We start from the raw sequence: 23,579 nt of genomic DNA, 5'->3' as shown, positions 1-23,579 counted from the left end.
TTTTTTATTCAGTTGTTATTTACTCCAACTTAATTAAACATAATTTTAATTATTTTAACGTTGTTTATTCTAGAAAAAAAAAACATGCGTTAATTAATATTTGGAAAAAAACGTTTTCATCCTAAAAATACAGAAATTTAATTTGTTTGATGATTGTGACAATATGATACAGAAAAAAAAACGAAGAAAAACCACAATAACTCGTTTAAGTCACTGACTTTATCATTCGCTTATTTGAATATAATTTCAATGAATTGATTTTCGTTTTGTCAAATATTCTACAAACTTCAAGTTTTCCAAAAAATTTAAATTTAATATTTTAATTTCTTCTTAATTTAAATTAAATATTTTAATTTAATTTAAATTTCTTATTAATTTAAATTGAATTTGATGATTGTGACAATATGATACAGAAAAAAAAACGAAGAAAAACCACAATAACTCGTTTAAGTCACTGACTTTATCATTCGCTTATTTGAATATAATTTCAATGAATTGATTTTCGTTTTGTCAAATATTCTACAAACTTCAAGTTTTCCAAAAAATTTAAATTTAATATTTTAATTTCTTCTTAATTTAAATTAAATATTTTAATTTAATTTAAATTTCTTATTAATTTAAATTAAATATTTTTTTTTAACTAAATATTTTATTTTTAATTTAATTTAAATATTTTAATTTTTCTTTAATTTAAATTAAATATTTTATGATTTTGTTCATTTTAAGTTAAATATTTTATTTTTTTAGATTAAATTAAATACGTACTTATTTTTTTTTTCATTAAATTAAATATTTTAGATTTAAATTAAATATTTGAATTTGATTGATAAATTTCGAGATTATTATTATTGTCAGTAAAACTTGGGGGCCGTAAGGGATATTTTAATTTATTTATATTAAAAAAAAAAACAAATTATAGATTAATTGTGACATAATTGGAAAATTTCAAATAATTAATCAATGGATGAGATACATCAATATAATTAAAAATACTAGAAAATTCCTTTAAATTACATTATTTATAAATTATAATATGAAAAGTCGAGTTTTATAAAATATAGTATATAATTTGTGATAAATTAAATTATCTTTATTTAACAAGATATAATATTATCTTCTTAATATTTTATTTTTTTTTAAATTGAATTAATTATTTTTTATTTTTCAAATTTTAAAATGTTTTATTTATTTAATTTAAATTAAATATATATATTTTAATTTGTTTTTACATTAAATTTAAATATTTTACAATTTTTTAATTTTAAACTATTTTTTTATTTAAATTAAATATTTTAATTTAATTTAAAAATTTGAAATTTCGAGATTATTAATATTATTGTCACTTATTAATATATATATATATATATATATATATATATATATATATATATATATATTAAGTCCTAAAAAATTGTAACAGCAGTAATTTAAAATTTTTTAATACGTTACTCGATTATATGACCATACTTTTAATGACATGATTTGTAATAAATATATTATAATTCTATAAAAAATGTCATATTTGAACGTTTTTAAAAAAATAAGTTTTGTAGTGCCGATTTTTTTCATCTAGTGAAAACACCCTTAAAATAGAAAATCAACTATGTTGGGACACCTTATGTAGTACACTACTAATTATTTGATTACACAGCAGAAACAGATTTAAATACAATAATAAAATAATTAATAAATATTAAAATTTATATATTCTTATTACGTTTATGATAAATACTATTACAAATTGTTTCATTCTTTTTTACAATCTTCAACGATTTGTAAGTAGAGAGTAGAGAAAATTTTGTGTTTTAATAACATCAATTTTTTAATTAAAAAAATAATTTAAGTAAAAAGATAAATATGTAAAATAAAATAAGTATATTTTTCATTGTCTGTGAAATATATTAGATTAAAACAATTTGAATATATTATTATATTAACGTTAAAAACTAGCCTATAAGTAATATACATTTATATATATATATATATATATATATATATATATATATATATATATATATATATATATATATATATATATATAAATAAATTTTTTATAATAATTAAAATATTTTGTATTCTAAGTTTGTAAAACAGGTCAGACTGGAGAAATGTTTCATTATTAAATTGTAAACGTTACAATAAAACAGCTTTACAGCGACAACTCGTTTTATTTTCTTTTACATACCCTTTCTCAACCAATTACTTCAACAATTTACTGTGCATTAAAAATAATCATGTTACGTTCATTATTCTATCAGCGGAACGCGGCCTGAAATTTCTTCACAATCAGGAATTAATCCCTCGAAAATCAGACGCGTTCAAAAATCGATGCAATTTACATTTTAATCGCAAAACAAACGTCGCAAAATAAATGCGAAAAAATCCACCGTGAAGCTTTTAGATAACAAAGAACATGTTGAAGGAGGTCGCAAACGTTGAACGACACTCGAGGAAGTTGAACGAGATGCGACACACTCGCATTCACTGAACCACGGACGGAGGGATGTTATTAGTCGAATGTGAAGCTCGTTAACGAAACCCCATCGCCACGGAGTCTCACGCAGTGAATTTGTTTAGGCCGTACGGCGTCAGGCGTTTTGGTATTGATTCGATCGGAGTTAATTAAATAGAATTTGTCGCGTAATTTTGATTCTAATCGACGCAATCGATATATTTACTCGGGACGAATGACAAAAGGTAACGGCCATTTTGGTTCCTGAATGAATTTTTGATGTTGATCTTATTATTTCTATTAGTTTCTACTGCAAATAAAATAAAATAAAACACAGGATTATGTGTTTATTTCAAAAATTAATTATACATATTAATTAATTAATAATTAATACAGGTTTTATGTTGAATCAATATAAGGATGTGTCCATTTGTCTCTTGTGCCTACTAACACCTTTCACATTTACAAGACAAAAATAAGGAGCAATCATTATAGTGGTTTCATAGTTTTCTTCACATTGTTTTTTGGTCTCAACCTCTTGTTGAATATAGATTAGGATATACCCATCTAGATCGGGATATATACATTTGTAACTACCGGTTATTGAACCTATATGTATAGGTCTTATTACTGAATCTTGATCAGAGTGTGTCCATTTTAGTCTATTGTTCCTATTAACACTTTTGATACATACAAGCTAAAATGTCAATGGTTACTTTTCAGAAGGGGGAAAAGGTTTTATTGCTAGGTCTAGATTAGAATATATCTATTTGCGATTATTGGCTATTGTTTCTTTGATATTTCTAATTCAAAGATAGCAGAAATTGAAATTGTGTGGGTACCTCCAAATTGTTCGTACTGAATGATAAAGTAGTTATTTCTTGAGAATGTGGTAAAGGTCTTATTACTGAATCTAGATCAGGATATGTCCAGTTTTCTCTATTGTTCATTTTAACACATTTGATATTTACGAGCTAAAAATAGCTTTATTTGCCATAGACGTAGAACAGCAATTTTAATTTTGATTTTTGTATTTGCCCAGGGTTATCTTGTTTTCTTGTTGGGCTTCTTCTGAGATAATGGCCTTTTTGGCTGAAACAAACTATTTTATTTTTTTGTTGAATTTCATACAGTTTTTAATTTCTTGTAGAATTGGATCTTTTCTATACAGTTGCTTTATACCCATAATTGAGCTTAGTGAATATGTTACTATTAATGTTTTGCTCATTGTTTCGTTGTTATTTATGCATTGTATTCCCTTTAATAAGGCGTATAGCTCCGCGGTGTATATAGAGGCGTCAGGTGAGAGCTTAAAAAGATGTTGGAATCTCTACAAATAAATGCGGCGCTTACGCCTCATGGAGTCTTTGATGCATCAGTGTATATATGGGTGTAATTACTATATTTGACTGTGATAGACTTAAACTCGTTTATTATCCTTTGATGATTGTTTTCATTTTTGTCCCATTTTGTTCCCGATTATCAAAAGTGGTTGCATATTTGTTGGTTGTTTAAAATTTTGTGGTAGTTCTTTCAAATATCTCATCTTTGTACTTAGGTATTCTCTTTCCAAAGGTGGGGCTAAGTCTTAGTTTGTTGACAAAAGTTTTGTGGAATCTTGTGGTAGTTGCTGTTGTAGAATTTGTGTGGTCTTTCGCTGATGTAACTGTAACAACATATTTAAGGGATGGTATTTGTCTTCTTAATTTGAGTGGTGGTTCGTTGGCTTCACTAAGAATACTCTCGATAGGACTTGTATAAAGAGACTCTGATATATGTGTAGTAGGCTTTGTTTATCGGTACTCCAGTTATTTTTACTTTAGCACCTCAAGACATTAATTCCTTGTTGAGTCACTTTTCTTAACGATTTAACGTGTTTTTTCCATTTCATTTTGTTGTCAAAAACAACTCCAAGGAATTTGATGTTTCAACTAATTCAATGTTAGATCCATTAAAGTGTTAAATTTAATTGGTGTTGGGTATTTTTCCTATTGAAAAGGATGGCCTTTGTTTTTTCTGGACAAAAATTAAGTCCAGTTTGTCTTGACCAGTGTTCGAGATGGCGGATGGATGTTTGAATATTAGTACTTATGGAATGGATGTTGACAGCTCTTGCATATATAACCAGGTCACCTGCGAATAGTCTGACTTTAGTTGGAAATTCTATATCAATATTAAGAATAAGGTTAAACTTATGACAGATCCTTGTGGTGTCCCACTTTGTTGATTTCTTTTCTCTGAGATATGTCCGTTGGCTTTGACACGAAAGGTTCTTTGGTTGAGAAAATTTTTCAGCAGGTTTCCATTGTAGTTCCATTTTTGTAATTTTTTAATGATTAGATGTTTCCACACTGTGTCATAGGCTCTTTTTATGTCAAAGAATAATATTATCGGCTATTGTTTCTTTGATATTTCTAATTCAAAGATAGCAGAAATTGAAATTGTGTGGTTATCTCCAAATTGTTCGTACTGGTTTTTTCAGAATGTGGTAAAGGTCTTATTACTAGGTCTAGATTAGAATATATCTATTCGTTATTATAGGCTATTTTTCCTTTAATATTTCTTATTCAAAGATAGTAATTGAAATTGTGTGGTTACCTTCAAATTATAGATATTGAATGATGGAATTGTATCACTTGAAAATGCAGTGTATAGGCCTTATTACTGAATCTGTATCAGGATACGTACAAGCCAAAAATAGTAGTCAATGTAATGTTTCATATTATGGCAAAGGTCTTTTTATTAAGTCTAGATTAAATCATGCCCACTTGAATCTGTTGTTCCTATTAAGGTGTCAGTAATTTTGTGACAAAAATTGGGTGAGTTCCATGGTTTCCTTCTAATTGTTGAGAGTGAACGATAGAATGAGAGAAAAAATGTATTTCAGCATTAAAAGATATGTTTACTTCATTTCTTTTTTCTTTTTTCAGAACCAAATTAATTTAGTCTGTATCACAAAAACTATAGTTGATAAAAGAAATCTGATGCCATTTTTATAATAACATATTTTAGATATCTTAACATAAATTAGTCCTTTATTTTCTGGTATCAAAGAAAAATAAATATTGACGATCTGTGAAATTTATACTAAAGTCAGTTAATTTTTATTTTAAAAACTGGAACTGGTAATGGAAATCTAATGTTCAAATATCCTAAATAAAAAATACTATTGTTGGCCTGTGTAATTTATACAAACGTCAACCCGAATTATTTCACGTGTAAACTCCCTCGAAACAGGAATTGAAAAGGTTTCCCTTTTTTCGTGGCTATAATTTTCATATCTTAGCAACCGCATTAAGCACTACTTATCAAAATGAAAAGCGATTCCGGTCACGTATTTTTCTGGTGTCCAGCTTATACGAATTACATATCTAAATTTAGTTTCGGCACAGACTCGGATTTAAAGTTAGCATTTTGGGGGGTTGTTGCGAGTGTGTATAGTGGGACTGAAACTTCGATTAAAACAGTTACTGGTTCGGCTTGCCGCAAACCGTCGTTTCTTGTTTTGCCGGCTGGAAATGAACGCGGGAATTACGACGACTCGTATGGATTTAAATTTATGTGTGCCGTTGCCACTAAAATCGAGCGAATGCAAAATACTCCAATTAACAAATTTCCATGGAGTAATTAAACAAAATTAATGTAAATTAACCGGACAATTATGTTAATAACACGTCCTGAATTGGGGACACGTATGGGTGAAGTTGAAAATATGATTAACTAAAAATTGAAACGTTCATTAAAAATTATCTAACACATTTTTAGTAAAAAATATAATATTCACATATTCACTAAATACATAATTACTATTTATATGTACTTTTTTGAATGAATAATAATAATAATAATAATAATAATATATTAAAATTATATGTAATAATAATAAGTCAAGAAATAGAATTAATATGTTACAATTAATTTCTTAATAAAACAATTGTTAAACATATTTATATTTAACAAGTATAAATTTATATGATAATATTAATTATAAATAAACAAATTTAGTTCTGTATTGTGTGCTTAAGAAGTTCGTTTCGAAAATGGTAATTCAAATAAACATTTTCAACCTAATATCGAGCAAATAACGCAAAATACTCCGATTACCGAGTTTCAAACGAGTAATTGAACACAATTTATGTAAATTAGCCGAACAATTATGTTAATATCACGTTCTGATTTAGTTGAGTATCTACTTGCAGATGAGACGTGAATGATTTTAATTCCAAAGCACTTACTAGAATGCTTATGTCCTAATAAAATTTAATTATGTTAAAATTTTAAATGGCATAAATGATTGTCATTAATTGTTCTAGAATGATAAATTAAAATATGATGTGCCTTTTTACTGGTTACAGGCAATTAGACAAAGTACATGTAATTTAAAAAATGCACTTTTGTCGTTTAAAAATACATACATTAAAACTATCATTAGAATAATTATTCCAAACATTAATATATACGTTTTTAATTTTCGGTTTGTATAAAATATTATTTCTTTATGCGTTTATTATAATAAATTTACATATTTTTATTGAGTTTGTAACATTTTTTGGCTTCAAAGAAATTCTTTATTTCAAATGTTATAAAAAAGTAGCCTTGTAAGTATTTTACTGTATTTTTTCAATACCATTTCGTCAGAAATAATTTACTGTCTGTTAAATATTATCATTATTTGTATTTTTGAATTAAAAAAATTATAATAAAAAATATTATAAAATATTAAATATAAATATTTAATTCTATTCAATTTAAATAATATTTAATTTAAATTAAAATGTTTTATTTAAATAATAATTTAAATTAATTCGAAATAAAAAGAAATAATAAAATACATAATTTTTAATTTTTTTATTTAAATTAAAAAAAATTAAATATTTAATTCAAATTAAGAAAAAAATATATATTTATTTCAAATAAATAAATAAAATATTTGTTTTAGAATATAAAATAATAATAATATTAAAATTTTTTATTTAAATAAAAATTAATGAACAAATTAGTTAATTTAAAACTAAAAAATGAGAAAATATTTAATTTTAAATTAAAAAAAATTAAATAATTAATTAAAAAAAATAAAAATAAAATGAATAAATTATTTAATTTAAAACTAAAAAATGAGAAAATATTTAATTTTAAATTAAAAAAAATTAAATACTTAATTTAAAAAAAAAAATAAAATGTATTATTTAAAATTTTTTATTTAAAAAAAAAATAAATATTTAATTCAAATTAATTAAAACATTAAATAAACAGATTAAAAAAATAATAAAATATTTAATTTGACATTAAAAGAAATAATATAACATATAAATTTAAAATTTTTATATAAATTAAAAAAAAAAAACTTAAATATCTACTTCAAATTAAGAAAAATGAATAAATTATTTAATTTGAAACTAAAAAAATGATAAAATATTTAATTTCAAATTAAAAAATAATAATATTAAAAATAAAAATTTAAAATATTTAATTTCAAATTAAAAAAATAATAAAATATTTAATTTAAATTTAAATATTTTAAATAAAAATTAAATTAAGAAATTATAAAATGTATTATAAAAATTTAAATCAAAAAAATATGTACCTAATTAAATTAAAAAAAAATAAATTATTTAATTTAAAACTAAAAAATGAGAAAATATTTAATTTTAAATTAAAAAATTAAACACTTAATTTAAATAAAAAAAAAATAAAATGTATACTTTTAAATTTTTTTATTTAAATTAAAAAAATAAATAAATATTTAATTTAAATTAATTAAAATATTAAATAAACAGATAGAGAAATAATTAAATATTTAATGTGACATTAAAAGAAATAATATATAAATTTAATTTTTTTATATAAATTAAAAAAAACTTAAATATCTAATTCAAATTAAAAAAAAAAAATAAATAAATATTTATAAAAAAAAAATAAATGAATAAATTATTTAATTAGAAACTAAAAAAATGATAAAATATTTAATTTCAAACTAAATAAAATAATAAAATTAAAAATAAAAAAATCTAATTAAAATAAAACAAATAATTATAAAATAGTATATTTAAATAAAAAAATTTAATATAATGTAAAAATAAAATAAAATATTTAATTAAAAAATAAATAAAATAAAACATTTAATTTAAATTTAGAAATAATTTTATATATATTATATTATATAAACACAGACACAAATGATTAACTTTTTTCATTCATTTATGATATTTTATTACAAATAATTTTCTTTCTGTTAAAAGTTATAAAGAATAATGTAAACTAGTTAATGGAAAATAAAATTTAATAAAACAAGTATAATTCAGCAATAAAAGAACAAATAAATTAAAATTTTTGTAGCATTTGTGAAGCTTATTAAATTTACAGAAAGTTTTTATTGAGTTTCAAATGATGTAAAAAAGTATCACTAACTCATACTTTTTCAAATTATTTTACACCGTTTTGACTATAATATTGTTTGTTAGAAATATATTTTTTCTATTAAACACTGAATAAATAATAATTATTTAAAATAAATATTTGAAAATTTACAAAATGATATATAAATATACAAAAAGAATAAAAATGTTATATGTGTAAACACCATGTAATAAAATATTAAATAAATAACAAATTTGTATATTTTGTGAAATATGTTAGGCTGAAAAAACTAACTCAAATACATTAAAAATATTATATGTAAACAATACTAAATGAAAGATTAAATAAACAATATTTTGTATACGGTTTTATTGGGGTTGCTGAATTGAAGGAAAGTTTTTATTATTAGATTATCAATATTGTACACATTAAAAAAAACTGTTTTGACGTTTAAAAATAGAAACACATAAATTATCTATTAGTTTATTTTAGGTTTCCCCCACATACTAATATGTAGTCAAATTTCTGTATTCCTTTATTGACAAACGAACCAGAAAACACTTGTTGTCTTCAAAGAGTGCAATAAACCAATCGATTTCGAGTTAAACTGTAGAGTTATCACGTTATCAAAAGAACGATGGCATTGAGTGTAGTGTGGCCGCATAGTAAACACTTTGGCGAACGTTGCTGCGCATTCTAAAAATAATCGCATCATTATGCCATATTGGGGAACATATTAACTGCATGCACGCAATCTTGAGCTGTGCAATTCAGGGTAGATAAGGTGGTTCACCCTTTCCATATATGGCGTTTGTTCGGGAAAAGGAAACGTTTGCCGGTTGCTAGTTTTCTTTCAATTACTTTAATCCACTCGTACTCGCTTTGTCTGAGCGCTTCCTTCATTCGGGACCATTGTGGAAAATCGATGTTGATGTGTGTTACGAAGGACTTTTAGTCAACTACTTATTACCCCTATATTGGTGTCATATATATTTAATCAAGGAACTTCGGAGTATAAATCGGAAAAGGGATTATATTGAATCTATATCTTGATGATTGAATTGATTTATGTAATTTCAAAGTAAGTATATGTTATAATTTAAATCATACTGTCCCAAAGTATTGCAAACATGACCGAATTCTTAAGAGAGAATTTGTGATCAATAACTCTAAATGGAATTAGGAATAAATTTCTAATACGAATTTTGAGGCACTGGAAACATTCCTATTTAAACATTTTCTTATATTTGGAAACAGGAAATAATCACTTTGTGCTAAATCAGATGACTATGGTGAATGTTGAAGTAATACAAATATAAGTTGATTTTTGCTTGCTGAAAACTTTCACATCTAAATGAGCTTTTGAAATGTTTTCTACCTGAAATGCATTCAGTTTCAGCAATTTACTGTACTTTTACAATCTGGACATTTATCACCACAATTTTCCAATCATTTCTAAATACGTCATTTGAACCACATCGTATATGGAGTCTGACATTTGGCTGCTGGATATATTATTTCCATGAATTTCCATGTATTATTTCCATTAATTTATAAAATAAATATTTTAGCACTTCTTAATATTCAATTTTTTTCTTTAGAGAAATTTTACAGTTTCTCACTTTTTAAATAATAGATGCACAGTTGATAACTAGAACAACATTTTGGACTCATAACATATAAAATCTTATAAAATCGATACGATCATCTAATTTTTATCTCTATTCTGTGTTATTTTGTTACCTAAGATCTAGTGAGAAATAAAAAAGTTATAAGCGATTTATTTATTAGTTAGATAAATTTCCTGAAACTATTCAGATTTTATTACTAAAAATTTGTATATTATTTACACAACACAGTTTTAGTATCTCGTGTACTTCTTATTAAGGGTGAGAGATTTTTTTAGTATTTCACTATATTTATTTCTTTTTAATCAATATCCCTTTGAGGATAAATTGGAGAAAGATTTACTTTAAATCTATATCCTTTAAAGGTATTAATTTATGTAATCCAATACAAGAGGATAAACTTAAAATATAGTCTCACAGTATTGCGTAAATACATTCTGGAGAGAGATTTTGTGAATAATCGGAAATGGAATTACTAAAAAACTTTTCATACTAATTTTGAGGTAGATAAATTTAATAATTACTAATAACTAAGAAAAACAAATTATTAATAAGGAAATATTATTAAGAATATTTATTTTTATTTTAAATAATATAGAGTAATTAATATTGATTCAATATTTAATATATTCATATATCTTAATAATAAATAATTATTAAAAAAATATTATTATATATTAAATCTTGGATACCTTAAGAATTTAAATAAGAATAATGATTAATAATTGAGAAAATCAAATTTTTAAAACGGAAATATTATCAAGAATATTTATTTTTATTTTAAATAATAATCACATAGTAATTAATTTAATTTCATATTTTTTATATTTAAGTATTATATTTTATTAATTTATATAGTAAATTTATATTTTTTATATTTACATTAAATAAATTCAATGAATTATTCACAATAAAAAAAGATCAGTAATTTTAATGACAGATTATTTTACTAATTTAAATAACAATTTCATTTCCAAGTTGTATAAAGTCCAAAATCACTTTATTTAAGTCATTTTATAAAGTTTGCTTGCAATAGATTGATGGTTATTCCTATGCCCGACTCAAAGGCATTGCAATCGAAGCTTAGTTCTTTTATTTATCGTTAATTACAATATTATTTATATGCATATTTATTTTTAAATAGGATCAATTTTTGATATCTGAATTGAAGTGTAATTTTATTTTCTGTTCAGAACTACATTGACTAAAATCCGGTGAGCAGTAAGAGTTATGAGCGATGCATTCAATGATTAGATAGATTGTTCCACAAAACACGTCACTCAATACTTACACAACATAATACAGTTTTAATATCTCGTTTACTTAATAAGAGTGAAAGTATTTATTAATACTTCAGCGCATTTCTTTTTAATCAATATATTTTTGAGAATAAATTAAAGAGAGATTTACATTGAATGCGTATCCTTTCAATGACTGAATTAATTTATGTAATCTCAAGACAGGAGGATTAAATTAAAATATAATGTCTCTCAGTATTGCAAACATAAATGAATTCTCAGGAGAGAGGGTTTACGAATCAATAACCATAAATGGAATTACTAACAAACTTTTAATACCAATTTTGAGGCACGTAAATTGAAACTGGAAACGCATCGTATAAATTATTTCCACCACGTTTATTAACAAAGAAGTAAATTTTTCTTATAAAATTATTAATTTGGCAATAAATTCACCACGTGATACAAAGGCAAATAGTCCTAATTGAAATTCGAATCACGTACTCGCGATTTTTGTCCAGATAAACGAAGCTTGAGGATATGATGTTGACGGATTACGTTATACCAGATAAGTCTAACGAAGGGGTTGTTTGAAAAGGATCTGTGAATATTTTTTGTGCAGGTACTACACAATTTGCAATACGTTAAATATTAATAGGACTGTTTTGTAACACCCCCGCACATAAATTATGCGGAAGCCGACTGAAATTGTGCAAGTAAAACTTCGTGTTCGCTTAAAATTATAATTACGTTAACTTTATTTATTTATTGTACCACATTTAAATACCCGCAATAAATGCTAGACTAGCGTGCAACATATTTTATCCCCCTTACACCCCTTCTTGCCCAGGATCAGGTCCTTCTTGCATTTGTCGGACGGCCGGCACGAGTTATGGGTCTGATAGCAGTTCAGGTCGCCGGTGTCTGTAACAAAGAAAAAGTATGCGAAACGTGAATTCACCTCGTTATGTAAATGTGCCAGATGAAATTACAGTTCGGACAACAGACGGCCCCCAAACTTTTCTGGGTCGGACACGCGGATTCGAGTTCCTCGCTCAGGTTTTTGGTCGGGCATTCGTCCGCCGTCAGACAATAGCCCCCTTTTGACGCGCAGACTTCCTCTCTGTAGAAATTGGACTCTGGAAAAATATGGAATAATTTTATGAAAAGGCGGACATTTTATCTTTTCCTTCAGTCACATTCCTTATTCGTTTTTATACACGTTTTTATAGCGACAATTTTTTTATTGTTACTTCACAAAAATGCTTGTTATTGATAAGGATAAGTAAACATTAAAAATGAGAAATTGATTTTTTATAGAAGTACATATATATATTGATATCAAATTTATTTATTAATAAAGATAATAAATTTTAATGGACAATAATAAATTTAATTTAGTCTGGTAATTGATTCTATTCATGAATAAATAATAATTAATTAATTTTATTAAAAATTCAAACAAATTCTTGTCTACTTTTTTATTAAATTATTTACTATATACAATAATCAATAATTTTTAAATACATAGAAATAATAAAATCAAGCAAGATAAAAGATAATATCATATTTTTATATATAAAATAAATAATTATCAATAACTTAATGAAAATAAAAAAAGATATAATTGCTATTAAAATTTCAAATCCTATTTCCCTCTTTAATAAATAAGTTAGTTTATCATCTGTATATTCATATGTATATGTAATCAAACATTTTTAAATGGATCACATATGTTAGTATTAATAGAAAAAATAATTTACATTTTATTAATTTTTTATTCTAAATAAGGGATAATAAATATTAATATTATTATTATATAAATTATTATTATTATATTTTTTCAATTTAATTAACAATTCCATATCCTTTATGTTTAAATCTATTAATAAGAGACTCTTATAAATTAATAAATATTAAGTTATATGAAGAGAAAGATAAAGAAGGAGAGAAAAACGAAATATTTAAAAGAAAATATTATCAAAAATATGTATTTTTATTTTAATTAATAAGGAACTCCTATAAATTAATAAATATTTTCATAATTTTACTTTTAAATTTTTTAATAATAAATAATTGAGAAAATCAAATTATTAATTGAGAAATATTATCAAGATTTTCATTTAATTAATAATATTATCACGTATTTCATACGATAATTTAATATCTTATATTTTATTTACTTTTTTATTAATAAGAAATATAATCAAGCATTCAAACTTATTTGAATATTTAACTATACTAAAAATAAATAAATAATGGGGAAAACAAATTATTAAAAGAAAAAATCCCAGAACACATATTTTTAATTTAAATAAAAAAAACCAGTTAATTTTTTTTACTTTCAGTTATTGACAATATAAAAAATCAATAATTTTTTAAATATATAGGCAATAGTAATAAAATTACACTAGAAACATTACATTTAAATGTGTATAATTGAAATAAACAAATTATTAAAACAGGATTAAATATAATAAATGTGAAATTATTTATTTTTTCAATTGTGACTAATTGACTAAAATCAACATATTATTTAAATTAATAAATGTTAAATATATTAACAATACAAATTTATTCTTTTCAATTTTTTTTGCATTCAATTATTCGTTGCATACAGAAATCAATAATTTTGAAACACATAGACAGTAATAATAAAATCACGCAGGATTTGAATAAAAATTTCTTCATATTTAATTAATATTTTCATATTTTACATTTAAATATTTTATTGTTAAATAATTGAGAAAAACGAGTGAATTAATTATAATAATTTTTAAATACATAAATAAATTTAAAAAAAAAACTCTTTGAATTTGGATAACAACAACAAATTATTAAAATAATAATAATTATTATTAAATCTATTAAATTTAATAATAATAATAATGATAATAATAAAAAAAATGTTTTCCCAATTAATTAATCATTATATTTATATTTAAGCTTCAAACTTATTGTTACATATTTTTTTTTGTATTTACGGTTACACGATGTAAAACCATATTTTCAAAAACGTACATAGAAATAATAAATTCACACAGTAAAAGGTAAAAATACTTTCTATTTAATTAATATTTTCATATTTATACATTTAAATGTAAATAATTGTGAAGGAATATATGAATAAAATATATTGGCAAGAATATATATTTTTAAATTAAATAAAAAAAAAATAAATTCTTAAATACATAGTTGTAATAAATTCAGGTATTATTAAGGTAAAAATATTAATTAGTAATTCCATATTTTTTGTGAAAGTCTAACAATAAAATATTCCTATAATTAAACATTCAAAGAAATTGTTGTCTGGAAAATAAATTAATCATAGTATTGTTGCTTCAAAGTTTATTAAAATTATTACGAATATAATAATGAAATACACAACTATGTAATAAAAAAAAATAGTTGCTGTCTAGCACGAAAAAATCTTGATTTTAGATAACGCATGATTACTGCGCACTAGTTAATTGCTTACAATAATTATAATAATAGAGCCTTTAAAATTCCATTTTGAAGCATGCGGTAAAACATAATTATGTACTGTACAGGTACCTGGGTAATTTGTGTTGTTTTAATTATCAGGTCATAAAAAGAATGTTTAGATAAGGTTAAACAATAATAATCATTTTTTATTATCGTCATTTTTTTCTTATTTATTATACTATATTAAATTTATTGATACTTTAATGCTGAACGTATCTAAAAATACAGAACTTCAGAATAATATTTTATTCATAAATCACAGACCAAATTTATACATATAAAAAAATTGACATTCAATGTCGTCGTGTCTCGTGTTATCGATACGATTCAACAACAATAACAAAACACGTTTTGAATAGTTAATTGGCTTTTACTTTCCAAATCGAAAGTAAAAGTTATACACGGTTACGAAATACCGAATTATTTTTAACAACAATTTATTTAACATTTCACGATTTTTATTGTCGGCGTTTTATCAACATTTTTTCCGTACATTCCCGACGACGTAAATAATTCAAGAAATGTTGAGTGCGTTCCACTTCGGAAAGCTCACATGCAAACAAACCAGCATGGAAATGAACTACTAAACAATTCCGTCCTGCAACGTTTAAACGTGTATCATATTTTTTAGCCGCACGTAAAAAACAACGTCAATGTTCCATTTAAATTCGGCTTCCAGGGTTTTCAAGAGGGAAATTGAGCCGAATGAAGTGTTTGAGGTGTTATTTACTTGGATAAAATAAAAGATTCCACTTCAATTTACACTAGTTTATGGATGGTAAATAATAATGAGTAATAATTATTAAGAATTCATGTTTTCTTTCAGTCTTTCGAACAGTAGAGCAACACAAAACCATTACAAATACAAAGAGTGGCTTCTGAAAGATTTATTTATTCCAGGCCATACTAACGTGAAGAATATACCTCTCGTTGGATCAGTAAAAAAAACTTTGTTAAAGCATTAGATAAAGTGGAGGATGCATTTAAATACCTTAAACAAAATTTTTCCTAAACTAAGCGATGCTAAGTTGGACCACAAATTCTAAAAATATTAAAAGATGAGAAATTTAATAAAAAACTAAATCGATGGTGAATTGGGTACATGGAAGTATTTTAAAAGTATTGTTTTTGAGTTTTTAGTAAACTCAAAAACAATACTTACGAAAATCTTTTAGAAGAATTACTTGAGAACTAAAGCAAAATGTGCTGTCACATGTATCTCAAAATTCATTTCTTGCACTCCCATTTAAATTTTTTCCAGCAAGGAGAAGGTTTCACCAGGACATCTTAACAGAGGAGCAAAACAGATGGGATCTAGCAATGATGGAGAATTACTGCTGATTTCTTATGAGAGAAAGCGACAAGGGAAAGTCGGAGTTGTCCACAAAAAGTATAAATGTACTTTAAGTCCATTTTTGTAATTAAAATCCGTTATTCTTGATTTGAACATTAATCATAATTTATATAAAAAATTAGAAATTAAAATAACTAAAGTCTATAACTCCAAATCTATATTTGGTATTTGTTGAGTATATTATCTCTTTCATTTTTTTTACTGTCAATACTAACGATATTAAATTTTCTCGTATTTACTTTGGACTTTTTGTACTTCAATCGTCATTGCCTTTATTGGTCGACATAAAATTGCCTTTGGACATTAACAACAGTGGTATACATGCAACGAGACTTAATTTCCAGCAAAGCAAAGCCGGGCTATAATTCAAAACGCTAAACCACGATATTACCGAAGAACTTTTACGTGACACGAAAAATCTCGTATTGCCCGAAAATGAATTATGTTACACTCCACTAACCGTACTTGTAAAATAAAAATGAACCCGAAACGTGACCGGAAGAGTAACTAAATCGGTGATTAATCTAATTACGTTTATATCTCACCCAATTCGGAGGAAGCGACGAGCACTAAGGCGGCGAAACAGAACAGCACTCGCACCATTTTAACGCCGAACTATGCAAAAAACCGTTGCCGCAACTAATATTTATACAAACATGCAAATAAGACAGAGATTATGAACATGAATATGTGTGTCTGTGTGTGCGGTTTATGTGCTTTTATCAAAGCGGAACGTTGTACATGTGAAAGTCTTCTATTATCAATGTTGGACACATTTAATTGCGCCTTGTTATCTACACATTTGGTGCTGCATTAATTGAATTTGGTCGCGTTTCTACTGGGGCCGCAATCGCCTGGTCCGTCGTCCTTCATAAGAATCTTTACGCGAACACTACGTTGTCAAGTTTCGATCTGATTGTGGGAATGAACGTTTCGGAGATGAAGCGAAGTAATTAAGTGAACGAACCGCCACAATAATATGCGCCAAAGGAAAATAAATCTAGGATAATAAATATTAATTTAAAAAATACTGTACTGGATGTAATTAAATTACATCGTCAACGTTAAAGGGTAGATTCAGACCCACAAATTAATAAATACATTTTGTTAAAAAAAGTTCAATAAAACGTTTCTCTTAACCTTTAACTTGTCAAAATTTTTTCATAATTTATTTAGTTTTTTCATTAAAAATGGACCTACAATTTGGAAAAATATGAAGATTATAGTTGAAGTACTTTATGGGTGAAATCCAAACATGAATTAAATGAATGTAATAATACTTTTGTTAAGCTTAGCAACAAGGCTTGTTGTGCCTTTTATGAAATTGTCCAGGAAATCCCGTCCCGTTTAAAACATATATTGAGACATTTATAAGTCATAGTATGAAAAATTATTCAATGATTATGAATTCATACCATTTGTATAGTGGGACTTTTTACGTATTAGTCTCTTGGTAATTTACTATAAAAATAAAACAGTGTACATATTCCACATGATTCATTATATTTGCTATGCAATACAATGCTAACATAAATATTTTATACTTTGAAACAAATAATTTGAAAGTAGAGTAACATTTAAAATAAAAAGTAAATAAAAATTATAAAATATAGAAAAATATGTATGATAAAAAGTGGAACACAATTAATGAAACAAAAAATCTTGGCAGCAAGGCTTGATGTGCGTTTTCATGAAATTGTCCAGATTAAAAGCAAGTATTATATCCATTTAAGGTAAATTGATCAATCACATCATTTACGTAGTTCGACATTTAAGTATTAATTTCTTAGTAATTTACCATAAATATAAAACAGTTTTTAAATTCCAGCTAATCCATTATGATACTCTGAAGTGTTGTCATTATTTTTTTATACTTTCAAACGTGTCAATTTGGAACAAAAAATTTTTAAATAAACAGCTGATAAAAATTTACTATAAGATATGGACAAATATTATACTATTAAAATATGTATGATAAAAAATGGAACACAAAATGCATATAATTTAAAAAATATACTGAATGTCTTTAAATTACACCTACAACCTTCAAGGGTAGATTCAGAGAAAGGAATTAATACTTGAAAAAGTTCAATCTTTAATTTGTTAAATATTTTTCATAATTTATTCAAAGTTTTTTAATGTTTATGTGAATTAAAAAAGAAGTACTCTATAATGAAAATAGAACCATAATTTTGTAAATGAATGTAAAAATCTTGGCAACAAACTTCATATGGATTTTCATATAATTGTCCAAGAAATGCCATCCCGTTAAAAACATATATTGTGACATTTATGAGTCATATTATTAAAATTTGTGTTGCGGAACTTTTTACGTATTAGTGTCTTCTTGGTAATTTATTTTAAAAATAAAACTGTGTACATATTCCAACCAATCCATCATATTCGTTCTACAATGCAATGCAAACACAAATATTTTATACTTCTAACCAAATATTTTTTTAAAGGAACAACAATTTTTAAAATAAAAAGTTTAAAGAAAAATTGTTGATATGATGATGATGAATGATTAAAAGAGGAACACAATTACAGGAATAAAAGTAATAATATTTTTGTTAATTTTGACAACAAGGCACATATTATTATATTTTTCCAATTTAATTAACAATTCCATATTTTTTTTTGTTTCCTATTATTAAGAGACACCTATAAATTAATTAATATTAATTAATAATTTAGAAAAACTATTTAAAGTTATAGAATATATATTTTAATTTTAAATAATTAACAATAAATTGTTTTCAATCATGCACAAAGTAATTTCTAAATACATAGAATCACATATTGTTTTACTAATTTGATTAATAATTACCTAGTTTTTTTATACTTCTAAGTCTATTAATAAGGGAAATTAAGTAATATTATAATAATTTTGCTTTTAAATATCTTAAAATTTAATAATTGACAAAAACAAATGATTAAATGAGATATGGAAATAAATGGAATAACAATTATTAAAACAAAAAATTGAAAGAAACATTAAAATATTATGATATTATTATGAAAAGTTGAATTACTGGAATAAATGTAATAATACTTTTGTTAATCTTGGCAAAAAGGTTTGATGTGCATGTTCATGAAACTGTCCAGGTTAAAAGCAAATAAGGCAAATTGATCAATCACATCATTTACGTTGTCCAATATTTAGTATTAATTTCTTAGTAATTTACCTTTTATTTTTTTTGAATTCCAACTGATCAATTATGTTTCTTTGAACAATGAAGTGTTAACATAATTTTTTGTACTTCAAAACGGAACGAGTCAAAATTTGCTACAAAAAATGGAAAAATATGTATAATAAAAAGTAGAACATAATTTTTAGAATGTAAAGAAAAGTAAAATAATTTTGTTAATCTTGGCAACAATGCCCAATGTGCATATTCATCAAAGTTGTTCAGGAAATCCCATCCCATTAATAACATGTATTATTGTGACATTTATGAGCCTCATTATGTCAAATTGATCAATAATTATTGTGAACTTATATCATTAATATTGTGGGACTTTTTAAGTTTTAGTTTCTTGATAATTTACTATAAAAATAAAACGGTGTCCATTTTCCACATAATCCATTACGTTAGTCGAGTGATGCAATGCAAACATACATATTTTATAGTTTGAAACGGGTCAATTTATCTAAGTGGAGCAAATTTTTTTTAAAAATATGGAAAAGTGGAATGTCAATTTTTCTGAGGGCAGTAAAAACATTTAAAATAAAAAAAGATAAAAAATTGCTATAAAATATGAAAATTATGGTTATCAATATATGTATGATAATAATTGGTACACAATATTTGGAATTAAAATAAAAATGCTCCTGTTAAACTTGACAACAAGGCTGTGGATGTGCATGAAATTGTTTAGAAAATTCCATTTCGTTAGAAACAACATAATTATTTATTTATTTATATTATGTCAAATTTATCAGTGATTATTACTAACCTATACCAATGTTGTGGGAATCCTATTCATATAAAATTAAAACTATGTTCATGTTCCACAATCTCTCGGGCAGTCCCGCTCCACAAGCCAGTGGTGGCGGGAGGCCGACGGATCAACTGCAAGCCCAATCCTCACCCAGGGAGGTTCTAGGACCTTCCTCAGATTGGGCTTGTTCTTCCGGGAACCAGTTGACAGGGGGCTGGCATCTTTGTCAGTCCCGTCTTCTGGTTCAACTTCACCCGTGTATGTATATACACGCCCTTTCCCCCATATGTGCTAGCACATATGGTTTCCAATTGGTTATGATCTCCGGATCGGTGCCCGGAGGGGGGTTTACACTTTCCCCTCTCTGTCCCCAGAAAAAAAAAAAAAAAAAAAAAAAAAAAAAAAAAAAAAAATGTTCCACCTAATCCATTCCGTTCATCGAATGATGCATTGGAATAAATATTTTATGCATCGAAACAGGTTAATTTTTTTAAGTGGAGCAACATAAAAAGTAAATAGAAAAATTGCTATAAATATGGAAAAATTATGATTAATAAAAGTCGAGCTATAAAAGCGACCATTTTTTGAATGAAAATAAAATTATGTTTGTTGATCTGACAACAACGCCTGATATACTTACTCATGAAATTGTCCTGATTAAAAATATGTATTACATCCATTTATGACAAATTAATCATTCATATCATTTATGTCATCCGACATTTTAAGTATTAATTTCTTAGTAATTTACCATAAAAATAAAACAGTTTTAAAATTTCAACTAATCAATGATGTCATGAAGTATTTTGAAGTACTTCAATTATGCAAAGAGGAAGTAAATTTTAATTAGGAGTTTACAGTAAAATTTTAAAGATAGTATCTAAATACTGTTTGATAAAGAGCAAAAACATTTTTATTTATATATATTTTAATAATAAAATGATTACAATGTAAATATAAATACAAATTTCATTATTTGTTTAGTGTGGAACAAGAATTTAAAGTAAATAATACTCTTTGATGAAACATTTTATTGCGGCAACAATGTTTAATACGCATGAAATTGTCCAGGAAATTCCCTTGGTTCAAAACATGTATTATTACATATCCATTTACGACAAATGATCAATATTTAATGTTTACCCGTATCACATATGACGTCCGACTTTTAAGTAGCAATCTCTTGGTAATTCACCATGAAAATGTTTTAAAACTCCAGTTAAACGTAATGAACGTTATATACGCTTATCACAAAACGAAATACACATAAAATACATTTTTAACAGAATATACAATGGTGGTTATAAAATTAAGAGAAATAAAATAGCGAGCATAAAAGATGCATTTTATAATTTAGTTTTTAATATTTAATATTTAAGATAGATGCTTTAATTTTGTCCGATACTGTATATTCTTTCAAGTTCCTTGAGTTGATGAATTTTAAATTTGAAAACTTTTTATGTCAAATTTGATTATACTAAACACTTCTCACAGTCTTATTCCTCTAGGTTGACTTTAATTTTGGCTGACGATAAGGTAGGATTGTTTGAGACATACAAATTCTTCACTTGGTGAGATTCTCTGAATTTTTTAATAATACTGATATCGATTGACCTATTTAACTCTCAGCCATCTCTTCATGTTTATCTCTGAACAAATAATTTGCAGAGGGCAATAAAAGACCATAAAGTACGAAATTGCATTAAATTTATCCATTGAAAAACAAATAAATTTTTAAAGTATAAAATTAGATTGCACAGTTGCATAGTAGACAAAACAATACATATAATATATACAGTTGCTATAAGTATGGCCACCACTATAATTAATGTTGTTCAAAAAGGAATAAAAAATGTAATTTTCACATTATAAATTATAAATACCATTTGATAAAAAGTAAAATTATTTTTGTTAATTATGTTAACAATTGTTCATGAATTTATTCTAAATATCCCAACTGTTGAAAATACATATTAATGACAATTTAATGCACATAAATTGATCATATCAGTTATGCTGTCGGACTTTTTACATACCAATTATCCAACATTTTATCAAAAAACCAAAACCCCACCAACCCATAAAATTCACCTCGTCCACCGTTTCCAAATTAAGAATGATAGCCAGATTTTCTAATCAGCATAAAAAACCGAGGACTCGTATAATTAATAGACTAAATCCCGACGTTCCGAAGGGAATTGATTTTGTTTGGGAGAAACTTCAAGAGCACCTCCGTAACAAAGACACATGTGTCGCAAACTATGCTCGTCCCCGTTCGACGCGACAGTTCTTTTTCATTTAATTAGAGTTTTCAAACGAAGGACATTAGTGTATTTCATCCGGAGGAGGACCTTGCATTTGTCGGGGGTTTTTCCGCACTGGCACAATAAAATTTTCATGCGAAGCTGTAGGCGACGCGTTTGTTCAACACGTCTTGGATATTTATTATGTATGTGCCGTCTTACCTCTTGTGTGGGAGTCCTTAAAATTATTTCGATGATATTCAACGTGAATCATCCACTTCATGTGAGCCCAGTTAATGCCGTGGACGAACAGAATGGCGAAACGTGCTAAAAAATAATTTCCTTGTTTCGTTCAGTCGGTGCTAAAACAATGGAAATGGCATACATAAAATATTTGCATACGTCTGGCCGGTTTACACAATCAGTTCTTGATTCGAACATCAGAATTTACTTTGTTACTGGATTTTGTTTAACGTTGGCTAATTGACTTGTTTGGTTAATTGTGCCACGTGGATGAACGGTACAATGAAACGTGCCGAAAGGTCAGTAATTACGGCATTTTGCAAATAAACTCCAACATTGAACAATCCGTTGAAATGTCACTCAGTGGTGTAACAATTTTATAACGCTTGGTCACAATGGGGGTTGATTTTACGAGTTTAGCGGAACTCCCATTCAAGGTTGTGTTGCCAACAAATTTAAAGTTTGAGACATGAAACTTGGGAGTAAATGGGCGTGGAGTTGCTTCTTTTGAATTTAATGAACAGAACACGTTGCAATATTGCAAAAGTTCTTTGTCTCTTGGAACGATTTCGGTTATCGTTGTGGTACAACAAACTCTTTTAACCGGAGTTAACGCTTTATTGTCTACTTGGT

The 23,579-nt window shown here is 25.3% G+C and overlaps 2 protein-coding genes across 2 annotated transcripts in view; one reads left to right on the top strand and one right to left on the bottom strand.

Annotated features, from left to right (window-relative positions):
- LOC109602171 (potassium channel subfamily T member 2) overlaps nucleotides 1-23,579 on the top strand; it is a 258,306-nt gene that overhangs the window by 29,428 nt on the left and 205,299 nt on the right. The window lies entirely within an intron of this gene.
- Nucleotides 12,405-17,293, bottom strand: LOC109605110 (U-scoloptoxin(19)-Sm1a). Its single transcript, XM_020021679.2, has 3 exons — nucleotides 17,061-17,293; nucleotides 12,668-12,814; nucleotides 12,405-12,599 (listed from the first exon to the last, which is right to left on the bottom strand). Exons 1-3 carry the CDS (start codon nucleotides 17,116-17,118, stop codon nucleotides 12,475-12,477), a joined length of 330 nt encoding a protein of 109 aa, XP_019877238.1. The 5' UTR covers nucleotides 17,119-17,293; the 3' UTR covers nucleotides 12,405-12,474.

Source organism: Aethina tumida, chromosome 2 (assembly GCF_024364675.1).
Source record: "Aethina tumida isolate Nest 87 chromosome 2, icAetTumi1.1, whole genome shotgun sequence".
Lineage (NCBI taxonomy): Eukaryota > Metazoa > Arthropoda > Insecta > Coleoptera > Nitidulidae > Aethina > Aethina tumida.
This window is presented reverse-complemented; position numbering and strand designations above follow the sequence as displayed.

What these genes read in the sequence shown, in the direction of transcription:
- LOC109605110 (XM_020021679.2), bottom strand. Translation starts at nt 17,118, where the DNA reads ATGGTGCGAGTGCTGTTCTGTTTCGCCGCCTTAGTGCTCGTCGCTTCC. An exon ending in CGTCGCTTCCTCCGAATTGG is followed by an intron (nt 12,815 to 17,060) that starts GTGAGATATAAA and finishes ATATTTTTCCAG; the next exon opens with AGTCCAATTTCTACAGAGAG. An exon ending in GGCCGTCTGTTGTCCGAACT is followed by an intron (nt 12,600 to 12,667) that starts GTAATTTCATCT and finishes TCTTTGTTACAG; the next exon opens with ACACCGGCGACCTGAACTGC.